Raw genomic sequence first — 26,393 nt, 5'->3', positions numbered from 1 at the left:
TCAGAAAAATAAATACTGAGGAAAAGTTACTCCTAAAAGCTCAGTTAAATTGCCCAGCAAAATCATGTCACGGATGTAGGAACATCAGGGATTCATCTCCTACTCTATTAGTGCCTGAAACCTTCACGTAGGCTGGGCCTTTCACTTGTCTGCTGAAGAATGTTTGTAAGAGCTGACTGACAGGGCACAAAATGCAGAATGAACACCATCTAAAGTTTCATGCTTAGCTTTTTTTAAATGAAGGGTGTTACTGTCAGACAAGGGTACCTGAAAATTATCACTGGTAACTGATGAGTTTCTGAATCAAAGGAGTAAACAGTAAAAGGGGATAGATTATTTTTTTTAATTTGAATCTAAATATCTCCTGCAAATTTCTAAATAAATAAGCGGGTGGGGGCGTAGGGATGGGTGAATAGTAGAACATTTTGAACATTTTCAGTCTATTCAGAACACAAAATTTATTTTCCTGTTCTTATTGTAAAACCTACATCTGTCTATGAATAAACTGGCAAGTGCTGTATTCTTCTTAATGTGACACCAATAAGTAAGACACTAAGAAGCTGACAAGTTTAATGTGACATCTCTCACAAAAAGTCTGATAAGCTAGGCTTACAGAAAGAGGAACATTCAATGACCTGAATATAAATTGATAGTATGTACTAATTCCAATTTTTTACTAAGACATGTGTTTGGTGCCCTCTTCTGACCCAAAGCAGAAAGCTCTTAATGCATAAATAAAAAAGAATACTTCCAAAAGTTAAGAGTTCATTATTAATTTTAACCTGATTTTTGTCCAGCTCACAGTTCTTATACTCTTGTTCTCCCTGTTCCTGGAATGTAACAATCACAAAACCAACAAATATGTTCATCATAAAGAAAGCAATAATGATGATATAGATGATGAAGAAAATGGAGATCTCAACTCTGTAGTTGTACACAGGTCCTACATTCTCGCCATTTGAATCAATGGCTTTGTATAGCAGCCTGAAAAACAAACAAAATTTTATCTTCATTAGCATTAAAATGACAAAAGAGAGTAAAATATGCAGACTCAAAGGACAGATTTCAGAAATGGTCTGCTCTTTACTATTATCTTTTTCTAGCTACTAACAGTGCTTACAAGCATACTGAAATCAGAAGAATCACACCACACAACGTTACATACTTTTTTTCCCAAAAGAATCAAGGTAATGACCAGATGGTTGTATTTATTTTTTTTTTCCCCACATAATGCTGTCCTCTAAGACTTCTCTCATTAAGGAATAGTGAATGGTAGTAATTTGCTCTTCCTGGGCCTCTCTGTGCAGTGTACTATTGCCTGATTTTGTAGTAGAAATTTTACTCAAAGGGCTAAAATTTTTATATGAGTATTAAAGGACATTGATGGATAAACATCTAAAAGGATTACTTCCATATGAGCTAAAGAATAGCTCATTATAGCAAAAGTAGCTGAAAGATTAGGAATCAAAAGTTTGACCTTTATAGATAGAAGTGAATGAAGAAATAAAGGAAAAGTGCACAGATTCAGAAGGACAGTAAGGTTTCTTCCTTCTTCCCTGAACAAGTTGTTACACCACCACTTAAGACTGCTTTGTTGCCCCAAAATGCCTGGTAAATGATAAAGAATTGTTCTGGAAAACATAACTGTCTTAACACGCTGTGAAAACATGGAGAATTCACTCACGCTGGCCAGCCTTCAAACGTGGATACTGTGAAAAGGGCCATCATAGCAGAGAGAACATTATCAAAGTTGAAATCACTATTTTGCCAGACCCTCTCTTTCACCATTGGATTATCAACATCTCCATCTTTATAAACGATGTATATCCCTCTGTGGGAAAGAAAGAAATAGTCATTAGTAAAACACGAAATTAGCCTCAGAGTTGCTCAATGCTCTATTCATAACAGTTTATTTTACTCCATCCCCAAGCTTGTTTTATTTCTTTGCTAACCTGTGTTTTCTGGCGGATTTAAAATTATAATTCCCCATCCCCAAGCTTGTTTTATTTCTTTGCTAACCTGTTTTCTGGTGGATTTAAAATTATAATTCTGATTTACACAAACCTAAATGGCCTGACACATGCCCGCCCACATCTGCCACAGTTTAAATTATTCAAAATACAGTGTGACATTCTTAGGTCAAAGGTGTTCTCACCGGCATTCCTCGGGATTCTGTTTTGCCTCATCGGTGCACTTGTAGAATTTTCCCTACATATAAAACAAAAAGCAATGACAAAGTGCAGAATATGCAAAATAAACACATTTATCCTATGACTGATTCAGAATGGGACCAACCCAGTTCCAGCAGGAAGCCACCAAGAATTCAACTCAGCTTTGGATTTTTTGATGCAGCATACATTTTGAGCGTGTCTACTCACCTTGAAGAGCTGCACTCCAATACAGGCAAACATGAACTGCAGCAGAGTTGTAACAATCATGATATTACCAATAGTTCTAATGGCCACAAAGACACATTGAACAACATGCTGGAAAAAAAATAAATATGTATTTTAATACAACTTGTTACTTAGTATCACAGAATACATACTGTAAAAGCCCAATTTATCACATTCAGATTATTTTTTTGAACTATTATTTTTGTGTTGTCATTTAATACAACTTGTTACTTAGTATCACAGACTACATACTGTAAAAGCCCGATTTATCACATTCAGATTATTTTTTTTAACTACTATTTTTGTGTTGTATTATACTTACTACCATAATTAAACTTGTTTTCTAAATTTGCGCGTCAGTCTGTTGACACAGACCTATCCACATCAACTGACCAAAAATTACATAAGCATTATGGAAAAACAATTAAAACATTGCTCTGGCATGTTGGTTCAGAGAAAACATCATGATCAAGATTTGCTCTCCATGGCACTTGGTGTTCCTCCACTTATAAACCGCTGCAACTGTGGGCAGAATCTGACCTAATACATTTAAGAATCAGGAACTGATTCATGTCCTTGCCCAGTGAACTCCTCTGGGCAATTCTTCTTGTGCAATAATCTTTAACCTGAGGCAGGACTGAAGATTCAGGCCAACAGAAGTATAATTTAAAAAATAAAAATAAACACCTTAAGTCCTTTTGCTCTGTTTATTGCCCTTAGAGGCCTCAAGACTCTTAAAACTCTGAGGATCTTCACAACTGAGATAGCACTTGATCTAGGGGGGAAAAAAAAGTGATTCTGTTACTTTTAAGGTAACTGATATTCTTACTAAGAATAGCAACGTTCATGCAACTTCCTTATACATGAAATTTCAAAAAAGTCTCAAGATATATATACAAGGATTTTTTAAAGTATTTCTTTATCAATCCTTTATTCATATTAGAAAATAGCATTAATCCCATAAACACCATAAGAATTATTTTGATTTCTGGAGCAACTTGAAAATCAACAGCTCAGCAGCTTGTCTGACACTCTAACACAGTTAAGTTTGGTCAGGAGCAAAACAGTCCCCAAAGTATTTTTCATTGTTGACAAGCTCTTTCAAAGACACTGTGTAAGTTCTGTAAATCAATGAATACCTTAATTTCCAACCAGCTGGAGATGAAAAGATCTCAGATGACTCATATTTTTTTGTTTAAGTAGCTAGGACTGCATTTTGAGGAAATAATAGCAGACTGCCTTTTAAAGAACATATTGCGAAACTGAAAAGCTTGTGTAATAGATATTCCAGTCCAAGCAGAATACCACGTGGGAAGCAGTTGACTGACACCCAGCCCTTGCTCTTTTCTAGGTCACTAAGGGTTTCACACACGATTTTAAATGAGGCACAACTGCTCAGTGAATCAATAAGCACCTTCAGACTCTTTTTATTATGTTTAGCCTGATGTAAAGAAAGGAAAATAAATCTCTTCACTACATTCCTGATTAAGGTACAACTCTCCCCTTCAAATACTGTCCAGTTACCTAGCCCAGTAGATCAATGCTTCAAGAGCAAGCCCATAGAACTAGACTGTAGATGTGGCAATAGCACAAAAGAGGGTCTTATAAACCTCCTGAAGCTTCAGGAATTACTAGTTATACGATGCAGTGTCATGGTGCTCTTCCTTGTTCTCTTGGATATAGTGGGAGGTAGTAATTTGTTTCCAACACATAATAGTAATGAGTTACAACACTCTCCATATAAAGCACTACCCTCTTGCCAGTCCCAACCCTGAATACTGATACCTCTCACCCACACACAATGGGGGAACAAAAGGAGCTGGAACACTGATTTCAGCATAAGACCCCAAAGCATAAATAAATCATGCACATTGTAAATGTAGTACTTACTGAATACCAAATGATACCAGAGAAACACCCACAACCAGCAAATCCAGCAAATTAAAATAATTCCTGCAGAAGGACCCTTTATGAAGGAATGCTCCAAAAGCTGTCATCTAAAAATAGAATTGTTACACATTTAGTCTATATTTCAATTTATTCAAATTCACATTTAGGCTGTTTACAAGACACTTGCCTAGAGTGTGAATGCATACAATGTTATCTCATTTTCTAAAAGCAATTGAGATATAAAACAATCCCACTATGTAGATTAAATATTTCATTTGAATCATAAAAATTCTGCTCAAGCAACACCAGCAAATGTGTTAATTGCTTCTGATCTTAACAAATGTTTTATTTTGTGTAAGAACTGATTAGGCTGAGCTGATTATACTGAATTGATTGGGCCTTTGTTAGAAAAATGACTACAAGAACCATAAAATTTCCATGCTTAGTAAACAGTAAGGTCCAGATTCTGACTCCTAAACATTCATAGTGTCTTGAGAATTGAAAGAGCTCAAAGTGTATTGCAAAAACCTGAGAGTCAAATCTGGTACAGAACCAGCATAAGGCTGTCAGAAGACAGCACTACCCTCCTGTTGGCCTTTGGCTCACAGGAGACATGTTACGACCATGAGTGGTACCTTGAAATAACCTGGAACAACCCATAGATTGTTCTGTACTGTGTGTGGACAAGGGTCCCTGAGTTTTGCTGGTCTGTGGGGAATATCAAACATTGCTCTCGCTATTGGATTTTCTCTTAATTTTTGGCTTTCTGTTCCTAGATTGAGATGAGAGCAGCACATAAGGGGTATCTTGTGAAAGAACCTGCACGCATCATCTGCAGATTTCATTAGGAGCCAGTGATAGAGACTATTAATTATAGCTGCAGACAGAATCTGGGCAGACGTTCTCAGGTATCACAAAGCTGAATTTGGCTCCTGAATCTATGAATTAGACCCTTACCATAACTGAGAGTAAGTACCAGTTAAAAAATGCACAGAGGAATCCAGTTAAGCCAGTAGAAGCCCAGAATCTGCACTTGAGTAGAACTTTGCGTGTTTTTTTCCATAGTTATGGATTAAGACTGAAACACTGAAACTAAACTTGAAATCAAAATAAGGATACCTTTGAAAAATACCTAGTAGCTACACGGATTCTAATTTCTTCAGCCCTAAGGTCTTCTTGAAGTACTCTCAGCTACTGATTGTTTTCCACAGGTAAGAAACCTCAATGCCAGCCAGAGAACATCTGATATTGACTGTGCATTTTAAACCCATTATTTTCTGTTCTGTTGCTCAAGATGGAGTGTAAAATTTTTATTTCCTTTCCACTTGCAGCAGACTATTACATCTTTCAAGACTGTTCCACAACGTAGAAAAGCGCGACCAAGTATTAATGGACATCTCACAATCTACTGTGTCACTAGTTGTGTGCACAAATTTGCAGGCTTTTTGCATGAAAAACCATCAGCATCAGTGAAAGCTATATATCTGCAAAGGAATGCAAACTGTAAAAGATGCATTTTTCTTGGAAGCCCTTCTCTCCTTATTCTCATGTTAAATTTTCTTTTGTCATAATCCAAATACTAAATGCTCCTCAAAACTAGAAGAATAAAAATCCTAAAGCTTTAACCTTGCCATGACATGAGAGATGTAATGGAACTACATTATAAAATTTCCGATAAACTCCTAGCTCTTTTCACTTACAGCTCTACTTAAAGTCAGCGGGAGCTGAACACTAAAATAACCTTGAATATCAAACCTACATCTATCTACAAATACACATTTACACTGTAGTATGTTATCAGTTAGCAGCACACAAAGCTTCAGGTAAAGTAGATAAGGATATATTGACATGAAAATACAGGTGAATACAGGTCTCCAAATCTTTATATTGAGACTCATATTTCAATCCCTACAAAACTCAGGAGAAACATTTGACAAACTCTAGCAAATCATTCTATCTTACCACACAGCCTTCAGTGGAACAGATACTGCAGGACACTGAGCTGAGCACCTGGAGCACCACCAGTGCTGCTCTTTTCCTCCTGCCTGCAATTCCACACCAGTGGGGATTGGTTTAAATGGTGTGGGGTAAGCACAGCTGGGGTGAGGTTAAAAGCACAAGCCTCTAACCTGACTTTTGCTCTGATGCTTTCATGTTTCCCAAGCACTGCAAACAGGATGGTAAACTGTAGTTGAGAACTATGTAGAGGTTACAGAAGAGAATTCCTAAATGCCTTAAACTGATATTCAGCATTTCTATTACTCATATCCTCATTCATATACTCGACACCATATAATGGGGAAATCCTCATGTCTGCAGAGCAGTCAATAAAATAGAGCACTGAGAAACTCCCTACATGCTGAGAGTTATTCTGGTTTAATGCATGTTTTTTGGATGAGCTTCTTTGTTGCAGCTGTTAATATTGCCTATAGTTATCTTAACTTCAGTTTCATATATTTTTTGCCTGGAAACTAAGGAATGCTATTGTTACTGAAGGTCTAGTCTCGTGTCCTTGCAGAACACACGCAGCTTCTGAACAACAGATACTGTGGAAAGCACAGCACAAAACCCAGCACGGAAGATGTGGAGGACTCCAGCCATAAGCAAGCAAAGCCAATGTCTGAGACGTGTTAGTAAAGCAGGCACTGTATACGTGTGTCATGTTCTGCTTGTCCATTACACTTTTTATGGTACAATTTACTTTTCTTCATAAATACATGTGAGCGTACTGCAGGGCAGAGCTTCCTGGAAAAAGTGGAGCATCAACATTTTGGGCTACGATGGGCCTTCTTGTTCCTTTGTAATATTTTACAATGCCAGATTTCAGCAGCCCAAGTTCTAGTGATTCCTGCTGCCCTTGAGTAACTCCAGTTGCACAGTGCCAGAATATTTGCAGTTAGTAGGAATGTTATTTTCTTAATACATCCAGATATGCCTCTCTATGCCATGTTTTATAGTTCCTCTTTCACCTAAAAAACACAATTGGAACTGCAGGGGCTATACAACCTGCTGTTCAGAGCATGTGGAAGTTTTCAGACTCTCTTCTTACACAGAAATGGTGGTAACATATTCTGTATGGCTTCTCAAATTAAGAGTTGGGAACTAGCTTGATCTAATGCTACAGTTCTTTTCAGTGCTTTGTTCTTTCCTGTAGTTTGGCCTTTCTCTAGCAGTGAAAAAATGGATATTTATTTGAGAGTGCTACAAATGTTGTAAGATTAATCAATTCTATAGCAAGCTCCTCACTGCTGAAAATGAGAAATGGGGGGATAAACATAAGTCTGGGAGAATATTTGCAAGCATAAAAATAGTCTACCACTTACAGTACAGCTTATCTTGTAAACAGCCCAAATATTGCATCAATTAGTATTAATCAAATTGCATTATGAAGAGTATGCACAGCAATATGAGCAAAAGCTGGGAGAAGAGATTTTGTTAAGCTTAATCCTCAACTGGAAATGCAAAGTTTATGTACAGATTCTTGGTGTACCAGAAATTTGTAAGTGTATACAGCAGGGTTACTCAACCAAAAACTCATGGTGAATACACACATCATGAAACCTATAGGAATCACGTGTAAATTTCTGAAAAAATATTTTGCAAGTTTCCACCAAAAATTCTGATTTCTTTGTTCAGCATTTTCTTACACATGAACCTAATCTTCAGTTATATGGTCTAAAATCTGAGTAACCCCAAGGGATATTCTTAATAATCAGTACACAAACCATACATTAAAATGCCAATTTTTGACTCATGCATGGGTAATACATTTAAGCAAGCATAATTATGCCTTTCTGTGTATTTAAATGTATGCCCAAGATAAATGCAAAGTATCTTAGTATATAGAGAGATAAATGCAAGATATCTTGCAAGTCCTATTGCAAGAAAATAGTTATCTACTATTTTAGCTCTGTGAATATAGTTCAGCAAAAGAAATGAAAAATTACATGCTCCCTCCTTAAAAGACTGATTATCTCTTTTGGAAATGCCAGAGCAAGGAGAAGGAAAAGCTCATGCGCAGTGAATTATTTTTCCCTTTTCTGAGAACTGTAAGTTTTAAAAGGGTAAAAAATGAATCATTAAATTAATGTAATGATAAAAAAATCAGCTTCTTCATGCATCCAATGGTAAAAAATAACCAATCAAAACTATGAGGAACTGTCAAATAAAAAAATCCTCCAGTTTAAAAAAAGTTTAGCTTTGATCGCTTAGAGAAAAGGCGAAGAACACTTCAAGTGCCTTTTCTTGGCAGGTGACACACAAGGAAAATCCTTTTAAACAAGCTTCCTTTAAAAACCTGTTACCTTCAAAATGATCTCAAATGTAAACATACTAGTGAAGACATAATCTGCATACCCTAGGATCTGGAAGGTAAACAAAAAGTTACAAACATTATTGCTAAAGCTGCTTTTGAGCTAACAAGGATCAATTAACAATGCATTACCTTTAACAGGATTTCAACAGTAAAGATGGCTGTGAAAGCATAGTCAAAGTAACCAAGTATCTGCAAGGTATAATATGTGCCACAGTAAGAAATCCATCTGTTAATAAATTTTTACAGTTTAGACCACATGCACAACAATACCTGAATTAGTCTAAGCAGGTAAATGTGGAATTCAGACAATGTAGTTTAAAAATCCAGCTATTACGCAACCATTTTTATTTACTTAAAAATGTATCAGACACCACTGTGCTTAGATATTAGATTTCATTACTAAAGAGTTAACGGGACCCAGTAGGCAACACTTTCTTTCAATTCAGACTTTCCTCTACCAGCTTTCACAGGTACTTTCTTCAGCTTTTAGCTCTTACACAAAGAATAAACGCTTATTCATCATGTCTTTCTTTTTTTTCCACCAAAGCATTGCATCAAAAAATAAAACTTCAATGGATGCTTTTAGATTGCACATCATTCTACATTCTGCTATATTATATCGTTCCTGTATAGACTGGGCTAGAATGTAACAAAGGTAATTAATGAAGAACTTAATTACTTAAAAATTGGCACTACATCTCTTTCCTTGAATGTGGAAGATAAAGCAGTGATCTCTTGTAGGAAATTTAAAAGAACACACAACAGTTGCATAGTGATAAGCAAACTTTTAAAAAGACTGTGGATGTGATATTGATCTCTCTGCTGTCTACAGGAAAACTGCCATATATTTCAGCACAACCAAGATTTCACCCTTTCAAGGTGGCCATATCACCAGCACCTAATTTAGTGATGGACATGCACTGCCGTAGTGTACTGGTTTAGATTCAAGAATCCAGAAGTCCAACTAGCAAACAGTTGTGCACAGAAACATGTTTCCTGTGGTTCAGCAACTAATAAACTGGGAAGGAGAAATATAAAGAGACAACGCACAAAGAAAGTATTCCTATTAGATCATAGAAAGGAAATAATTTTTCCACATGTTCAGTTGAAGATCACATCCTTCTGTCCCTTGCTGTGGCTGAAAAAATAGGGAAATATTAAAGCCATGTAACAAAGATTAATCACTAAGGAATTAATTCCAGAGTTGAAAGAAAATATTTAAAGGCATTCCAGTTTGTAAACTTTCATTCCCTTTATGAGCTGGCTGGTTGAAGGAACATGATCATTCAAGGTAGTAACAAGAAAAATATGCAGGACTGGTGCATTTGTGAATATTTACAACAAGAGGGCAACGCCTTCCTGAAATCATTCACACGTTTTGTATGTGTCCCAAATTGGATTTTAGTTACCACCACTCTCCAGTTATATTTTCCTAGTACTCCTCTAGTTACAAGAACAATTATCTGCCCTTCAAGCCATTTCTACGATAACAATTTCAGTATTGGCCATCAGCTATCTTTTTCTTATCCATTAGTGTGATTTATTCATAAGATTGCACTTGTCCAGTTTTATAGATACGGGAAGCACACAGCTCTACTGAATAGTACATTAAGAGCGTTTTTGTGCTTTGACTTCTTTTTACCTTTGAAGAAAGTTCTAGCTTTTTGCTTTTTACTGAAACAATATTCAGAGAATGTCTCAAGCCAAAAGAGGAATTTCAGAGACTGCATCTACATGAGGCAGAACTAGAGGGATACAACCTCTACTGACCTAGTAGGCCCATCTTTCCTTTAAGAGGTAGAAGAGTTTCTCTAACGCCATGGCAATCTCTCCAGATCAATTTATATCTTAAACAGGAGAGGCCTGGAAGTTCTGTCAAAGTATCTCAAAAATCCCCACAGACTATTACTAAATTGCATCATCTCAGGTATTTCTTACCTAATCTGAAGCACGCACAATTCACAATAACATGAGAGGCTTGCTTCACCACTAATACAAGCGCAACAAGTGTAAGACAAACTTTAGTGGTCATGACAGTGAATTTATTTTTGTTTCTCTGTCTAATAATTGTGCATTTGAGTAACAGGCAAGTCCTCAACATTATTAAGAACTTAAAATGGGGGATTTAGGAATATGTTTTGGGGGAACACAGATGTTTACTTACCACATAAACTACACTTTTATTGAATAATAGAGACATTTCTGAAATGAATATTCTTACAAATATTTTGTTTCTCCAATTATATCTAAAAAAAGATGCAAGGACACTTCCAAATTTTTGGGTTTGTATATAGGCTGAAATGGCATTTGACTGTGAATCAAGGCAAGAGCTGGGCATGCTCTAATCCTCATCTTACATGCGAACTTAGAAAACAGTGAAAGTAGTTTAGTTTCTGATTTGGCCAATCAGGAACCCAAAGATCTTCAGGTCCAATGAGGTGGTACTCAAACTCATTAGTGTGGCCACACTTGCTTCTTTGAAGGAAAAGGTAGTATCCTTACAAATGTATAAACTCACTAACAGAGTGATACTCTGAGTTACCCAAGATCATATAATGAAAGAGAAGAGAGGATAGGTCAGAGTCTATTCCCAAACATGTTATAAGCAATGATAATTTTAACTGGTATTTTTAAATCAGTGTCAAACACTGAGAGGCCCTAAGAGTGATTCAGGAAACGTGTATCAGGTCCAACAGCTGAAAATTATGAAGATTATACTCAGTTTGAGCATATTTTATTACAATATATTAATAGGCAACAAAGGAAAAACATTACGTACATAACAAATGTTTCTAATACCTATGATGTTCCATCAATAAAGTTACTTGTCTTTAAAGATTTATGGGTTTTAAAGCAAAAATACCCATAAAGGTATAACTTTAAAGAGGAAAAGGAAAGTTTCTTAACTTGAAAATTAAAAACCAGGCATCAGTCCCAAAGGATTGTTATCCCATGAGGATATATTTATCTTCACAAATGAAAAAGAAGCACTTACATTATTTCGAAAAGAGTGGCTGCGAATTGGATCTTCTGCTGCTAGGGAAACACTGCTCAGCATGATGAAGACAAGGATGAGATTGGTAAAGATGTGGTGATTGATGAGTCTGTGGCATCCCACTCGAATTCTGAAGCAGCGATAAAAAAATACACCATGTGTGCAAACAGAATTCAGCAGATGGCTAATACACAATGTTTTCTATTACTCTGTCAACAATGACAGAGCAGAGCAACCATCAGCAGCTAAAAGAAGTGGAAACGCTAAAGTTACTGCTCTGATTTCTAACAATGTAAATACATTCAAAATCCAATCCACCTGTAGCAAAGATGTACTTATCAAAGGAATCTGAGAGAGGATTTCAATGGCTTACGAATGCCACTACAAATTCCAGTGTTTGTACCACTGCACACATAGAGAGGCCAATGTCAAAAGGACCAACACTAGATAATAAACCGTTTCAGATCCCTAGTTTGATTTGATTCTTATTAAAGCTGATAAAAGTACTCATACGGTGAGACATGATTCAGGCTGCAGATCTCATTGTGCTACTTAAGACTCAACCTTATAGAATGATAGGACAAGTGGGTGTTGAAGTGGTTTCAGCCACATAACATGAAGTCAAAAAGTCACTGAGCCCGAAGTTATTACATATGCTATTGAGAACCTTGGTAGAGCAGGTCTGGGATTAAATTGGCAAAAAGGCAAGATCAGATTTGTAACTGAACAACACCAAAGTTGTCTAGATTCTGCTGAAGAATCAGAAGGTTATTGGGGAAAATTTGTTCTCCTGTTATTAAGTAGATGATCTGAGTATAGGGTATCTTAGTCAAGTAAGATGGCCTAAGAATATGTAGCATTAATTGAGGACAAAAGCAATTTGACATGTTCAACAAATGTAATGGTTCTGCATTCAGCATACATGTTCTTAAAATTACTAGTTTAAATACATCTTTTCCCAATTTGTTTGAAAATTTTTAAGAGCCATAGACAACCTATGCAATGAGTAAGATACAAGCCCAAAACATTGTATCTTGATCATAACACCATCTTCTAAACTTAATTGTGATGACTTCTACCACTGAGGAGATAGTGTTCTCCCATGCCAAATAACTCTTAAGTTCCCTTCTAAGACTGCTCATAAAGTTGCTAACAGCTATGTTCAGTCTGTAGGAACAGAATTTAGTTCACTTGTTCGCTTCCACCCAACAATCTGAAAAGACTTTTTTCAATTACTGAAGCTTGCTTTCTTCATCTGTACAACTTCAAATGCTCTGGAGTTGGACTGAGTCGTGAAAGATTCCCATTCCTGCCAAAACCCAACTATTACTGTTCTTGATTTGTGAAATCATTTGCCTTTATCTTCAGTGTTCGCTTGAATCTGGGAAAATACTGTTACCATAAGAGGAATTTATAAATCCTTTCTCCCTCTCATTTTCTCTTCTCCTTCCTCACCTGGATTGCTCCACAAAGGTTCTTAGGATTACCAGGAATCTACCTCATGTGAAGATTCTCAGCTGTTAGTCACTGGATATAAAAGGTGTGATGTAACATACTAAATAGCTAATATACACTAAAGGGTACTTTTCAGGCACGTGCAGACTTGACAGACTGTATGCAAAAGAAGTGGGGAGCAAATTAATATATTTATCAAATTCTTTTCATTTAACAAGTCATTCAAAAAATTTTAGCCAATCTCTCTTCTGTTGAAGATACTGGAATTCTATTCCTAACCCTACTGGAAGGAGACCTGTTGCTTCGCTGCTAAACCTTCATGGACTAAACCAGTATGTTTCAAAATTATACTTACGGATTGGTGCTGCTGAAAATGAAGAAGGCACTCCCTTCGGGGATCGGTGTTATCTTCTCCTTCATATTTAGTTCTGATATTCTACGGGGACGTGGGCCTGCTGGTACCTCTGGTTCATCCTCCTCCTCTTCTTCATCTTCACCTACTTTAAATTAAACACTTTTTTACTATAAAATAAAAAGCATTGAGGTTTTGTTCATGACGATATAAACACATGGCTAGCATTAAAATACATATGGCTTATAGGAAATACACATTCATAGCATTGTTTTAAAAAAACTCATGAATCAATATATATAACATCCATATAGTTGTCCTTATATACATTATTATGTGCATGTACGGCTGTGTGCATAAGTGCCCTGAGTGCACTAATAGGCTTTACTGGCCCTGACTGTCTCATTTAGGGTCTCCACTAACACCCCTTACACATGGGCTCTGGAGCCCCACTTAAGCTCAGTCCCTGACCATCGCTTCAGGCCTAAGCTGCGCCGTAGAGGTGCTGAGCTCTGTGCAGTGATTGAGCACTGACTGCACAAAAGGTAGGGCAGATTTCTGTAATGGGCATCCAGATAGTCAGACAGAACTGAATTTTAGTTAAGTGTGTTCACTGGACTGGAAGAAATTAAGACAAAAATGATCTAACATAATTGGTCCTGTAATGTCCTTTTTTGCCAAACATTTGAGAGAAGTTTAGAATTTACTCTCACATCCAGATAGTATTGCCACAGCAGTCTTCAGGCTCACCATACTAACTCTCATATTCTGTTTGCACTGCCTAGGAGACTGCAGGAAAAAATAATACTCAGCAGCTTACAGGCCCATTTATCCACTGGTAACAGAGCACACCTTCACCAACTTCAAAGGAATTGATTCTTGTTCAGCAAGAGCAAGTTTAGGATATTTTAGCAAACAAACTTAAATGTATTTGTCTCCTGGTTGGTATTCGCATACCTGGTACATCACAGGGTGGATAGGGATCTTTATCCTCATCCTCTCCTTCTCCATACTCAGTAATTGTCACCTATGGCAATGAAGGGGATGCACAAGAAGAAAAAGAAATTTAAATATAGCGTGGAGTATAAAGTTTGACAGAAAGCAAACCAAACAAGCCTCTGAAGTCAGGAAGGGAAGGAATACCTATGCTTAGTTTTATGAAATGGGGAAACTCTGAGAACAGAGGAGAGCTGACAGTTTAATACGTATTTTTTAAAGATTATTTTTCTATAGTATCCATGTTCTTCTAGCTATGTAGATCACAATGGGAATAATCAATAGGCTTTGGTAAAGATTACCAAGAATATTTGAACATTCTACTAAAAGTTTATCAACTAATTTCTTCCATTGGATTTATCACGCAAAATAACCCCAGGGACCCTAAAGTAACACCACCATTTTCTAACATTAACTATTTCATGCTCTAAGAGCTTCCCTTCTCAGGATATCCTGAAACCAAAAGATTTTTCTGGGTTAAGAGATTCTGTGAGGATGCAAAGCATGAGAACTGAGTTTTCTTTGCCTGGGAAAAAACGTAGGGATGATCAGTTCATAAAATAAATTGTACAATGCACAGTAGTCTTGAAAAGTACTCCCTAGCAAAATTAGTAAAACTGCTTCTTAGAAAGGACATAATTTTTAGAATAAACACCTTACTATCCTTGGGCTTCTTCTGGTCACCTTCTGACTTGTCACTTTTCTTGTTTTCCAGACTCTCTTTTCTACAAAACAATACAACAATTACAAAGCACATCATATAAAGACAGAAGATTTTAAGTGAACTGTACACATTTTATGAAAAGTTAAGACAGCATACCTAAAACCACAGAGTGAAATACTTAAAATGAATTACAGAGCTGCAGGTGTCAGAGCAATAAAGTCTATTGCATTTGAACGCAATGATCCATTTAAAAGATTATAATTTTGAATATAGTTCCAGAAGCTAATCCCTAAAAAATTCAATGCATAATCATTACTCCTTTCTAGAGGGATAAAATGTTCCCTTGGACTCATACAAACAATTTGCATTGACTTCAATAGGCCTGCACTGATTTCAAAGGAAGGTTTTCTTCTTGTCTATATAAGGCTTAGAGATCTGACTCCACAGGGAGTTGTGCATTGGCAACAACAGCTACATTCTTGCTCTAATTGCACAATAAATCCTACCATTGCAATGTTTAAATATCAGCTGGCTTATCATTATGTCCTTAATTCACCTCATTTTCCCAATTACTACCCAACTTTTATCTAAAATCATACAAATTGGGTCTTGTTTTAATGTCTAGGTAAACTCTTTCATTTTTTTCCTGACTCAAACTTCGAAGCTGGTAAAGACATCTATATAAAGAAAATTCTTATGAAAGAATTCGGTACCCTCCCCTCCTTTCCTCTCCTGCTTATTCAACACGCCTGTGCTATTTTACCTCGCATTCTTTTTCCTTTCTTTTTCTTCAGCTTCTTCTTTCTGAGCTGTGTTTAGACTTTCAGCATCTGCCAAGTTATCCACAGCAATGGCCAAGAAGACATTTAGCAAAATATCTGTTTCAAAGAATTTTAAGGACATTATGCTTTATGATACTGGTTTGGTTTATTATCAGCATAAACACTGACAACATGAGAGATATAAAACACATGTTCCCGACCTACAGTGTAGAGACCTGTGATGCTGGAGCACAGTGCAAATAACACTCATTTAATGGACGAGATAAATACTCAGTGTAAAATAAGCAGAGATCCATTAGGGTCACTAATTTTAAAATAGCAGAATACTTGACATATTTTTTTAAATAAATGAAATTCAACTTCATGCAAGCGAGAGCAAGTTTCAAATACGAAACACTGTCTATTAAAATAAAGACTGTTCAGACATTTTGAAAAATTAATTTTTATAATGCACTGTTTTCTGTGTCTACAACAATATATATCAAATTCTTTACTTCAGTCCGTATCAGTTAGGTACAAATACTGATACAAGTACTGTATAGCACAGAAAATAGGATGGTTTTGCCCTTTTATCACCTTCTGACCTTTTAAGAACTTCTGAGAATGACTCTAGTTGCTGTTCCTACATGGGGCCAAGGAATTATTTCCAGTACACTGAAGGCAGGGAAGGGGGATGCTTCAGCAGACTTAATCCTAACTGACTCAACATTTCTCTGTGCAGATTTCTCTCATCTGGTCCCTGCACTATACAATGGATCACTGGCTCCACTGTCAGTGTGTGTCAGAATTAACAGGGCTATATAGAGCGTCAAAAGGATGAATGGGACATAACTGCCATAGAGATTCAGACTACATCTTTGCATTTTCAGAAGGAGAGATGTCAAACAGAAAAGCAGGCAGAATAAGGCTGTTTTCCCACTGAAGGAAGAACAAAAAAATTCTCTGGTTTTTGCCACTGTGGTGGCTGGAGATGGACCTCAAATTCACTGGAGTCTCATTCATTAGGGAACAGGTGTTCAAAGAAAAATCTAGCTAAAGGACTATTTCTGCACATGCAGAAAGCGCTTGCATGTCCATTGCAATTTAACTCCCTCCCAGAGAAATCTTGTGTACGTCTCTGGCACACAGCCCCATTTAGAGAAGTTTCCAGTGACTGCAAAGGATACAGTTGCCACAGATGAAGAGGATAATGAAGTATATACAGACTATCATGCCTGATGATGATGGGCCACCATATGCCATTATGCCATCATACATAACAGCATTCCAGTCTTCACCTGTTAGAATCTAAGAAGAAGAGATATTATAAGTAACTCAACATCAAAAATAGCAACAGAGAAATGTTTTCTCTGACCAAAGTACATAATAAAGCTAACCTTCTGTATACACAAAGCAATACCATAACCTTTGCATGCATTTTTTTTTAAGTTCCCATTTAAATAAGCATCTCCTAAAAGCTTTGGTGTGACTATGCTACCCATTTACCTTATTGAACTTCAAAGACAAAATAATAAAAATAGAAGCCTATTATTTTATTGCTTTCGGCATGCAAAAGTAAAAGCCCTGATTTTCAGTAATGCTACATATGTAGTAATGCCTGCAAATGTTCATCACTGTTGAAAATCAAGTTAGTATGTGTTTTAAGGTTCTCTCCTTTTTCTTTTGTCTTTTAAATAGGGGCTACAACAAAAATTCTGAGTATTACAATGCAGGTTATAGGGGCACTTTCTATATTTCTAAGTAACTTCCTAAAAATTATCAATTCTATCCTGAGAAAACAAGTAATATTGACTCACTTTCCAATTAATTAAGTGGTTGTTCATACAAATTATATGCATGCTTATTTCTGAAATTCATCTTTGGAGAGCTAAACTTCTCAAGCTGATTTTCATAGTTGCTGAGCACCCAACTGAAGGAAGCCTCACTCCTTTGAAAATGTGGCAGCCTAAAATCTTAGTAAAATCCAACTCAGGTGAGTTTGAAAGCACAGCCTTTTTAAAGGGGCAACGCCAGGTCAAATGTGGACACTTTTCCTCTCAAGGAAATTTCTCATTAAGATTTCCTTATGTTAAAGATCTTTTGCTTGCTTTTGGCAATCAAGTTTCACCTATGCCAAAGACAAGGAAGTTGACACAAAGTTGAGTCTTGCAAGGTCAGCTTTAAACACTCACCTACAAAGTCTGAAATCAAACATTGTGGTAATGTGCAAAGCTAAATGTGAAAATGGCTAGAAAGACAAAACCAATTAGCCTAATTCCAGTATCCAAATTAGGAAAAATGAAAAAAAGAATCATAAAATAGTGAAAATTAAGCTGTAAGTATGGACCTATCTATTCACAAGTAAAAGATAAGTTGCTTTAAAATTTAATAAACCTGGCAACGTCTCTTTAAAGAAATACGTACTTATTTTTATATTATAGTAAGTGATATGACCCATACACAAGTATGCACTCTTACAATGCTTATTTTTTCCTGCTTGGGAACTGCTGAACTTTTATATAATCAATGAAGTTGAAGAAAAACAATTTGATTAAAGTACAAATAACACTCCACCTCTTTTTCTCGTTATGTATTTGATGGACAAAGAAGATTTAATTTTGTGAAGTAATATGACAGCTATGTTGCATAGATAGATCAAATAAGACATGAAACAAATGGTACAAATGGTGCAGAGTTACCAGAGTACTGAATTTAATGAACAGAATGCTACTTAAAGTAAACTGAATAAATAGTATTTGTGATTTTATTTTCAGGCAACATGATCACTTAAACAGTTTTGTTGATCAAAGGTAAAATGTTTCATACGGGATGAAAGAAAGTTACCTGGAATACAGTTAAAAGAGCTTGTGGAAAATTATCGAAGGTGCTCCGTTTTGTTTGAGTTTCATCAAAATTAAATTTGCCTCCAAACAGCTGCATTCCAAGCAACGAGAAGATTATGATGAAGAGGAAAAGCAGAAGCAACAGTGAAGCAATGGACTTCATTGAGTTTAACAAGGATGCTACCAAGTTGCTCAGGGATGCCCAGTGCCTATAAATTAAAATGCGTGTGTTAACACACACCAAAAAAACTCCAAACAAAACAGTAAAAGAGCAGAGCATGATGAAGTATTACAAAAGAATTGCAGATCACCCTTCAGCTATCCGTAAAGTTAGCAGTATTAGTTAATCTTACCTTGTTACTTTAAAAATACGCAGGAGACGAACACAGCGAAACACTGAAATTCCAAGGGGTGACATAATTTCCAACTCCACCAAAATGGTTTCAACAATGCCACCACAAACAACGAAGCAATCAAAGCGGTTAAAAAGAGAAACAAAATAAGCCTGTAGGCCCAAGCTGTACATCTTTATTAACATTTCACAGGTGAATAAAGCCAGAAGAACTTTATTTGCGATATCTGGAACAAAATATTAAAAAAAAAAAATAATTGTCTCATATATTCAATTTTTTTTTAACATATTAGTACTCTACTTTCTATCTTATTTTTCAGCCTTTTGCTTAAGAAGAAATTACTGTTTTTTAATGTTGGACTATATTTGATGCCAAAGTGGCAAAAATTACAGAAGGATGTAAAGCTTCCTGCCACCTATAAACTATTCATCTTTCCAATCCGTTGTGCAGTTCATGGCTGCTGAACTCACAGCTTGAGTCCACACTGTAACTTAAGGAACACAGCCCACAGCATGTTCTGCTCTGCCAGCTACTATTTCCTTCCTCATCTTTCAAGAGCGGTTTAAAAATAAAAGTACAGATATTTGAAATTTAGTATTGTCAGTTTTTTGCTGGTATGCCATTAAGCTGCGTTACAGATGTGGAAATGAAATACACTCAGTCATTTCTTGTACCTCCCTCTGGCTGGGCTGAATATCCTTCAGGACAGCAAACAACAACAAAATGGCAAAATACAAAAGTAGGCACTGATAGACTGCAAGTATCCACAGTCAAAACCAGGAAAAACAATTTTTGATTGTACCTTGGATCTGGGTCAGCCAGTCAGGTTGATTATAATGTTCCGATGAGATAGTTAATGTGTTCAGAAAGACCAAGACAATAACAAGCCAATAAAATGTGACAGATTTTACTGCAGCTCTACATTTTCTTCGATTAAATCGATTCCAGCGACGCCAGCGTCGACTGAAAGTTCAAATGAAAAGAGATTTATTATTATACAGAAAACACATATGAAATCAAGGAGGGTTTCTTCTGTATAGAAAATATAGTGTAAGTACCTATCTGTGAGCAGGTGTATTTTCATAAATATGTTCACAATACTTAGTTGTGTAAGTGTAAGTTATTATCAGTTGCAGATTAGGAAGTGCTAGTTTGTTATTCCTTTTTTAGATTTCATGACAGACTTTTAAATGTAAACCACAACTTCTGGAGACTCTAATTGCCTGTGACATAATTAGGTTAAGTTGCAACATTTCTTTGAGTAACAAGATATATCTGTCTTCCCAGGCTCCATATACTTAATAGCAGTAAAGAAAAGCCAATGAAGCAACATAGAACTCAAATTACATTTAGTCTGAATATGTAGGCTTTGAGCTAAATCACAGGCACAATTCTGATAGGATTAAAGAAGGCAGGAATGTTGAAGTCAATTTTTAGAAATCTGCCTTATAAAAATCTCAGTCAGTGACTCCTAGAGATTTCTACTGATGTGCCTTCAAATTGCGTCAGTGGGCAAATGTTTGTGAAATGAGTGACAATCAAGGACAAGTAAACAGGCCCTATCTAGGTATTCTAGCTGGATTCGCAAGCAAGGGTATTAGCTTAATTTTGGACTCATAAAATTCTCTGCTTCACGTCTGGGAACTTTAGTAAACCAGTTAGTCTCCCTAGGATTGCATTTCCATTTGTGAAACAGGAAGAAAACATATTGCTGGGTCATAGGAGGAGAAGGATTAGGAAGCACTTGCTATTACTGAAAAGGGAGCCATATAAAATCCACACACTCAGAACTACAGCCGCTGACTTGGATAAAAAAGTTTTAGAAACCAACAACTGCTTCATCCCAAATTCAAGGGCCAGAGCAGGCACAGACTCCAATGGAAGCTTGACCTAGCCTTAAAATAGCAAAGAACTGAGAAGGCTGTGCATGTATAAGCTTCTTTCTCTATAGTTATGCTATCAAGCCAGTCCAGCATAAATCTGCTGTGATGGAAAGGGCTGCTCTGCTCTCCTTGTTCTGCTCCCGCCTTTCTCTTTTGCCAAAACCAGCCCTAAGGAAGCGAGCCAGACCTGAGAATTGCTGGTGGAAACCAATCTCTTTTTTGCTTTTGCTGGTCAGTTGTCTGATCCAATTCACTGTGTCACCGCATCACGGAAAGAGCGTCTGCTCTCCTTGTTCTGCTCCCGCCTTTCTCTTTTGCCAAAACCAGCCCTAAGGAAGCGAGCCAGACCTGAGAATTGCTGGTGGAAACCAATCTCTTTTTTGCTGGGTTGCTTTTGCTGGTCAGTTGTCTGATCCAATTCACTGTGTCACCGCATCACGGAAAGAGCGGGAAGAGCGAGTGGCTGAGGCAGGGGAAGGGCACTGCAGCCTTTTGGGCAGTACCACAAACACAGAACTAGGCCTTTTGAAAATTGTTACAAATAATTAGATGAATTTCTTAATACTTTTAGTGTCTGAATTATCAGGTATTGTATTTAGGATGTATAAAATCATAAACCATAAGAAAGTGCTGTCAAAGGGTGTACAATGGCACTCATGTCTAGAAATGTATGAATAATATAAGCACATGTAAAAAGCCTACAGAAATAAAGCAAAAATTAAAAAAGGATAACAGGAGTAATTTTCTACCTTCACTAGATTGGTACAAGTAAAGAAATAAATAGTAAGTATCAGGCTGATGTAAATGGCCTGTTGTGCCAGGAAAACCTGCAGCTATACAAAACAGAAAACTAAATTAAACTACTTTCACTCAATAGTTTTTTAATTTTTAGTAACTGGCCCTCCAAGTTTTAACCAAATACCACCTTTTTTTTCCAGAAAAATGAAAAGTACCCTTTTATTTCTAAGAGAAATTCAATTTTCATAAATTTGCAATGATATAATATTGCTTTCTTGAAATTATCAAGCATTTTTCACAAAATATAGCAGTTGAATAAATATTAAAGTCATAGAGAACCCTTATAGATGACAGAGTTTCTTACAACAAACCAAATTACTCACTGCTTTTGTTCTCGTTAAATAATTTACCCTCTTCTCTTCATAACTATTTATGAGCAAATCATTACTCTTACAAATGTGTTCCCAATTTCATTTGCTCAGGTCTCCATGTTTACGTTTAGGCCTCAGTCTTAAATTTGAATCCACACACGGGAAATCCAGCCCTGCATTGAGTCTGACTGAATTCGGTGTCAATCAGTCACGCAGAATCTATGAAGTTTAGTTTGTTTACTTGCTATTCATGTGTGTTTGTGTATTTCTACTAGAACTACGCAAGGGCAGGAACATTCATTTTGAGATTATTTTGTGTCAGCAGCCTTTCATTATAACATGGTATTTTTCTAAACTAGACTTTCTGTTTAGAACCACAGACATAATCCATGTATCTGTGAAACTGGTGTGGCCTCATATTTTCACCGGTAACCTCACAGAGAAGTAAATAAATAATTCTATAATTGTGGGTGCTAACATCTGTGCTCTTCACTGCTCTTACTTATAAAATGTGGGACAGAAGAATTGCTCATTCATTAAGAAAAAATTGAAGTCTTTGAGACTATTTTTCCATACCTCTTTTTTGTAGCTACAGGATTCAGGACATATTACCAGCTTCTTAGCATGACTTGCTATTCTATTAACCCACAGATATCCTAGCATGATACACACCTTTGCTTAATAAACTGGCAGCTAATTGCTATATCTTTCTAGGACATAATTCTCTTGACCAAGAACCCATATGACTGTATAGAAATGTATTTCCAAGGATTAACTTCTGTTTTCACTTGTGGTACAGCAGGTAGACTACCTTGCAATAAAAAGCATTTTCTATTTCGATCCACAGACAAAGATGTTTACGGTCAAAGCAATATCCTTGACAAGTTATGTCCTGATTTAGTTTGCCCTGAAACACAGTGTACTGTCATCGCAGAATAATATTCCTGAAGGTGGAGTAAGGATCAGAAGATTGAGAATTAGACCAAGATTTAGCATTTGGCTTATAATGTGCTAGGACATCCCTGACAGCTGAACACATAATCTAGGGCTTTGCTGCAGAACTCTGAGTTTCTGTATTTTAGGTAAACAGACCTTTTAGGAAACCAGTGATTCCAATGAAAAACACCAAAATTACATTCTTCTGACATATGAGAAAAATGGAATTTGCAAATATGAGATGTTAGGTATCCAGAAGCAATGAGATGAGAACTTTGAGTCTGCATATCCTTACAGAGATAGAAGAGTAGATACACTCTGCTTTCAGTGGCACTGCAAAGCCAGCAGCTCTTCAAAGTGTTTTTTGGGGTTTTTTTGGCAACAGGTGTTGACAGGTGTTTTTAGGGATATGGTTTGTGGTACAAGCTACATCTCTTTGGAAGACAACAACACTATTATTTTGAGCTCTGTTGCCTCAAAACTGCTCCTCACACGGACTTACTAAGTTAAAAGGGGCAGATCTTTCTCCAGTGCTACAAGATGTGAAAGTTGAAGGGGGAATTCCCATTAGTGAATTCAGCTTAAAAAGTTTAAGTATGGCTGAAGACCTCAGGCAGCTGCAGATCCCTGCAGCAGTTCCAAATGAGAAACACCAACATCCTGTTACTGATTGCCACAACTTCTATGAATAGATGCAGAAATGCATGTATGAATAAACTTCTGTGTGAGTTGTGCTTTTAAAGGCCACAAGACCAGACTCCAATCAAAGAGCTCACACAAAAGACATTTAGGACAGTGGCAGAATGGAGACAGCTGGAGACACTTTGGTGACCTTCTGGCTTGCAAATAAGTGTTCTTTCAAGTTGATGTGTTGATTACGAACAATGATTGTAGAAATGGATAGCAATGACTGCTTCTAACTCACTGCTTGGACTAATAAAAACATCAGGTTTGGGTATCTCAAACATGATGTAGCAGCTTTCATTTAACAGAGCTTCTGGAGTTCTGTTTTTCCTTAAAATATGAATATAATGGGCATGTTTCAGAATGTAGGCATTAATTTGCCTTCTATGTGTCTCCACTGTGCAAATAGACCAGGCTTGGCAAATGTAATATAACAGCAGTCTATTGCACTGCCTGGTATTTGAAATTTCAAGCAACCACTTAATATTCGAATTTCTCCTTTAAAACCAGCATGAGTAGGCTTCACAGCAATAAACAGCATGCTATAAGGTTCACTGGAGACAATCTCACGATTCAAAATAATCCTGCTTGCTTGGTATTCTCATCTAATGAAATACTAAACAAATTGTTCCATTTGTTCTGCTGAGAACTGGAAGCAATGGCACAAGAAATCACCAACCATGAGCACACCAAATCACTTCTCTTTAAGAAAAAGACTAAAATCAGTCTCATCTCATAATTCTTATGAAGGGTCAAGCTCAAAGGTCCCCATGGACATAACTGGTCCATTCAGCTGGTATAGCTAAGGCCAGCTTCTGTACTAGAAGGCATACAAGAAATGATACAGCTTTTATCACTAATGATGAAACCTCTAGAAATCTAGTTGTGAATTCATTACCATCCTAAATGACCAGATCTCCATTTGCCACAGTCCTCAACAGAGTGAGGCACATTTCTGTGCTGTCGCCAGTTTGCTGGCTGAAAGGGATGACAAGATAAAGCTTGATCGTAGTGTCAGAGTAAAAAACTCTCAGTGTAGAAAAGCGCCAGTTAACTGTTGCCTGGGAGCTCTTCTTCAAGAAAGACTATTCAGAAGGAACACAACTCCACTCCAACTGCTTGCAACTGGTCAAGGCTGGTAGTTCATTAGAGCTAGTAAGGTCAATAGAATAAACCTGGGTATGGTACTCCTCCTTCATTGCTGCAAGGAGAATACACTGCTGTTACCAATTATTATTTGCTGTACATCCAACACTGAAAGCAGTTTCACTGGGGTTAAAAAATTTGAATGATTCCAGACATTGCCAAAGTGTTGAAGCTGGATGTTGCCAAATCTTCTTGATTGTCTCTTTTTTTCACTAAAAATTTTCTGTGAAAAATATTTATTCTGTGGGTTGTCTGCAACTGTAGGAGTTGTTCCCCTTTGTGATTCGCTAAGGCTGCCACTTGGTTACTAACCTTAAATCATAGAACTATTTTTTTTGTTTGCAATTATCCTTTCTAATTAATAAATACATGTCCTATAAGACTGGAAAATTAAATCAAAATAAAGAAACCTATTGGCTTTGTACTGGTATACCCAATGTCTACAATATCAGGACTATTAATTCTTAATTTTGCTTATGAAATTTTCTTCTGCAATCATACTTGAAAACAGAAGCTCATATTCCCAAGTGCTCCCAGTAAGTGAAAAGAGAGCAACAAATACCAACAAAGCAAATCAGGGAGTTTGATCTCCAAGAGTGTCCAAGGATACTCTGCTTTTGTATTCACGGGTAAGTGCTATGAAGAATTTTCTCACAGTAAAATTTAAAGTACAGTAAATAAAGAATATATGAGATCATCATGATGTCTAAATAGTCACAAGGGAAAAAAAATAACAAAGAGAGAGGAAAATACTGACCTGAACTTGGATTTTGAGATGGTTTGACTGGAAGAAAAGGAAAACATATTTTTAAGAATGTGGGAAAAAAAAATTAACACAAATTTGTTCTCTTTAGAATTTTGCAAATCAATACATTGGAACAACATACAGATAAAATCAAGCTTTTGACAAAATGCATCATGAATGCTGAAATTCTACTGTTTTCTGAAATACTGTTCCTAAAACTTAACAAATTTTCTAAGTGAAGGAAAGGAAATCTCTTTTAAAACAAAGTAAATAAATTGCTCAAGTAGAAGCTGCTTGGAAGTCATGAAAATCTGAATAAATAAACAGTGAATACCATGGAATATAGAAATACCCTTATACATTCAGTTATTGCCTAAAAAAATACATATTCTCTGGATTGTGCGCAATTGAACAGAAAATGTTTCTTTTTACATGTCATGGGGGACTTCAGTTCTTTTCTCATTATTTTGGACAATTTTGGACAATTATTTTATTAAAGCTTTCAGGAAAACATGACTCCACTGGAAGTTTAGTTGAATTGTTTTATATCTTCTTAACTTGAGTTAGGAGTGCTTTCATGCTGTAATAATTGGTCTAATAGTAAAATACTGAAGGGCAAAAAAATCCCAAGTATCATACAAAGCTTGACTATTTCAAAGCATTTTGGGATAAATAAACAATGGAGAAAGAATTATTCTTTTAGATTTTGAGATGATGAGGGTGCCTACTTGAAAACAGTCCATGTACTCACCATAAACTCCCACAGCATGCTGGGTTCTCCCCTTCTCCACTCACATTCTCTGTGTTCACTGATTCCGTTTCACTGGTGGGCATGCTTGCTGTTAGGAGACAGAAACTGCTTCAGATCGA

The 26,393-nt window shown here is 36.5% G+C and overlaps 1 protein-coding gene across 6 annotated transcripts in view; it reads right to left on the bottom strand.

Annotated features, from left to right (window-relative positions):
- CACNA1D (calcium channel, voltage-dependent, L type, alpha 1D subunit) overlaps positions 1-26,393 on the bottom strand; it is a 194,392-nt gene that overhangs the window by 59,376 nt on the left and 108,623 nt on the right. For 3 of the 6 annotated variants that reach the window (XM_014943228.1, XM_014943231.1, XM_014943232.1), the window contains exons 10-27: positions 26,275-26,362; positions 25,536-25,562; positions 19,823-19,983; positions 19,021-19,246; positions 18,669-18,876; positions 17,012-17,132; positions 15,827-15,941; positions 15,055-15,124; positions 14,361-14,430; positions 13,407-13,551; positions 11,597-11,726; positions 8,731-8,790; positions 4,287-4,393; positions 3,084-3,171; positions 2,379-2,486; positions 2,156-2,208; positions 1,685-1,831; positions 783-984 (exon numbers count right to left, since the gene is read on the bottom strand). In XM_014943228.1, coding sequence (XP_014798714.1) covers positions 783-984; positions 1,685-1,831; positions 2,156-2,208; positions 2,379-2,486; positions 3,084-3,171; positions 4,287-4,393; positions 8,731-8,790; positions 11,597-11,726; positions 13,407-13,551; positions 14,361-14,430; positions 15,055-15,124; positions 15,827-15,941; positions 17,012-17,132; positions 18,669-18,876; positions 19,021-19,246; positions 19,823-19,983; positions 25,536-25,562; positions 26,275-26,362 — 2,126 coding nt within the window. Of the gene's footprint in view, positions 1-782; positions 985-1,684; positions 1,832-2,155; positions 2,209-2,378; positions 2,487-3,083; positions 3,172-4,286; positions 4,394-8,590; positions 8,651-8,730; positions 8,791-11,596; positions 11,727-13,406; positions 13,552-14,360; positions 14,431-15,054; positions 15,125-15,826; positions 15,942-17,011; positions 17,133-18,668; positions 18,877-19,020; positions 19,247-19,822; positions 19,984-25,535; positions 25,563-26,274; positions 26,363-26,393 lie in introns of all 6 variants that reach the window. The other 3 variants (XM_014943229.1, XM_014943234.1, XM_014943230.1) reach the window with 2 other exon arrangements.

The sequence above is a fragment of the Calidris pugnax genome, unplaced genomic scaffold (genome assembly GCF_001431845.1).
Source record: "Calidris pugnax isolate Ruff unplaced genomic scaffold, ASM143184v1 scaffold128, whole genome shotgun sequence".
Classification (NCBI taxonomy): domain Eukaryota; kingdom Metazoa; phylum Chordata; class Aves; order Charadriiformes; family Scolopacidae; genus Calidris; species Calidris pugnax.
This window is presented reverse-complemented; position numbering and strand designations above follow the sequence as displayed.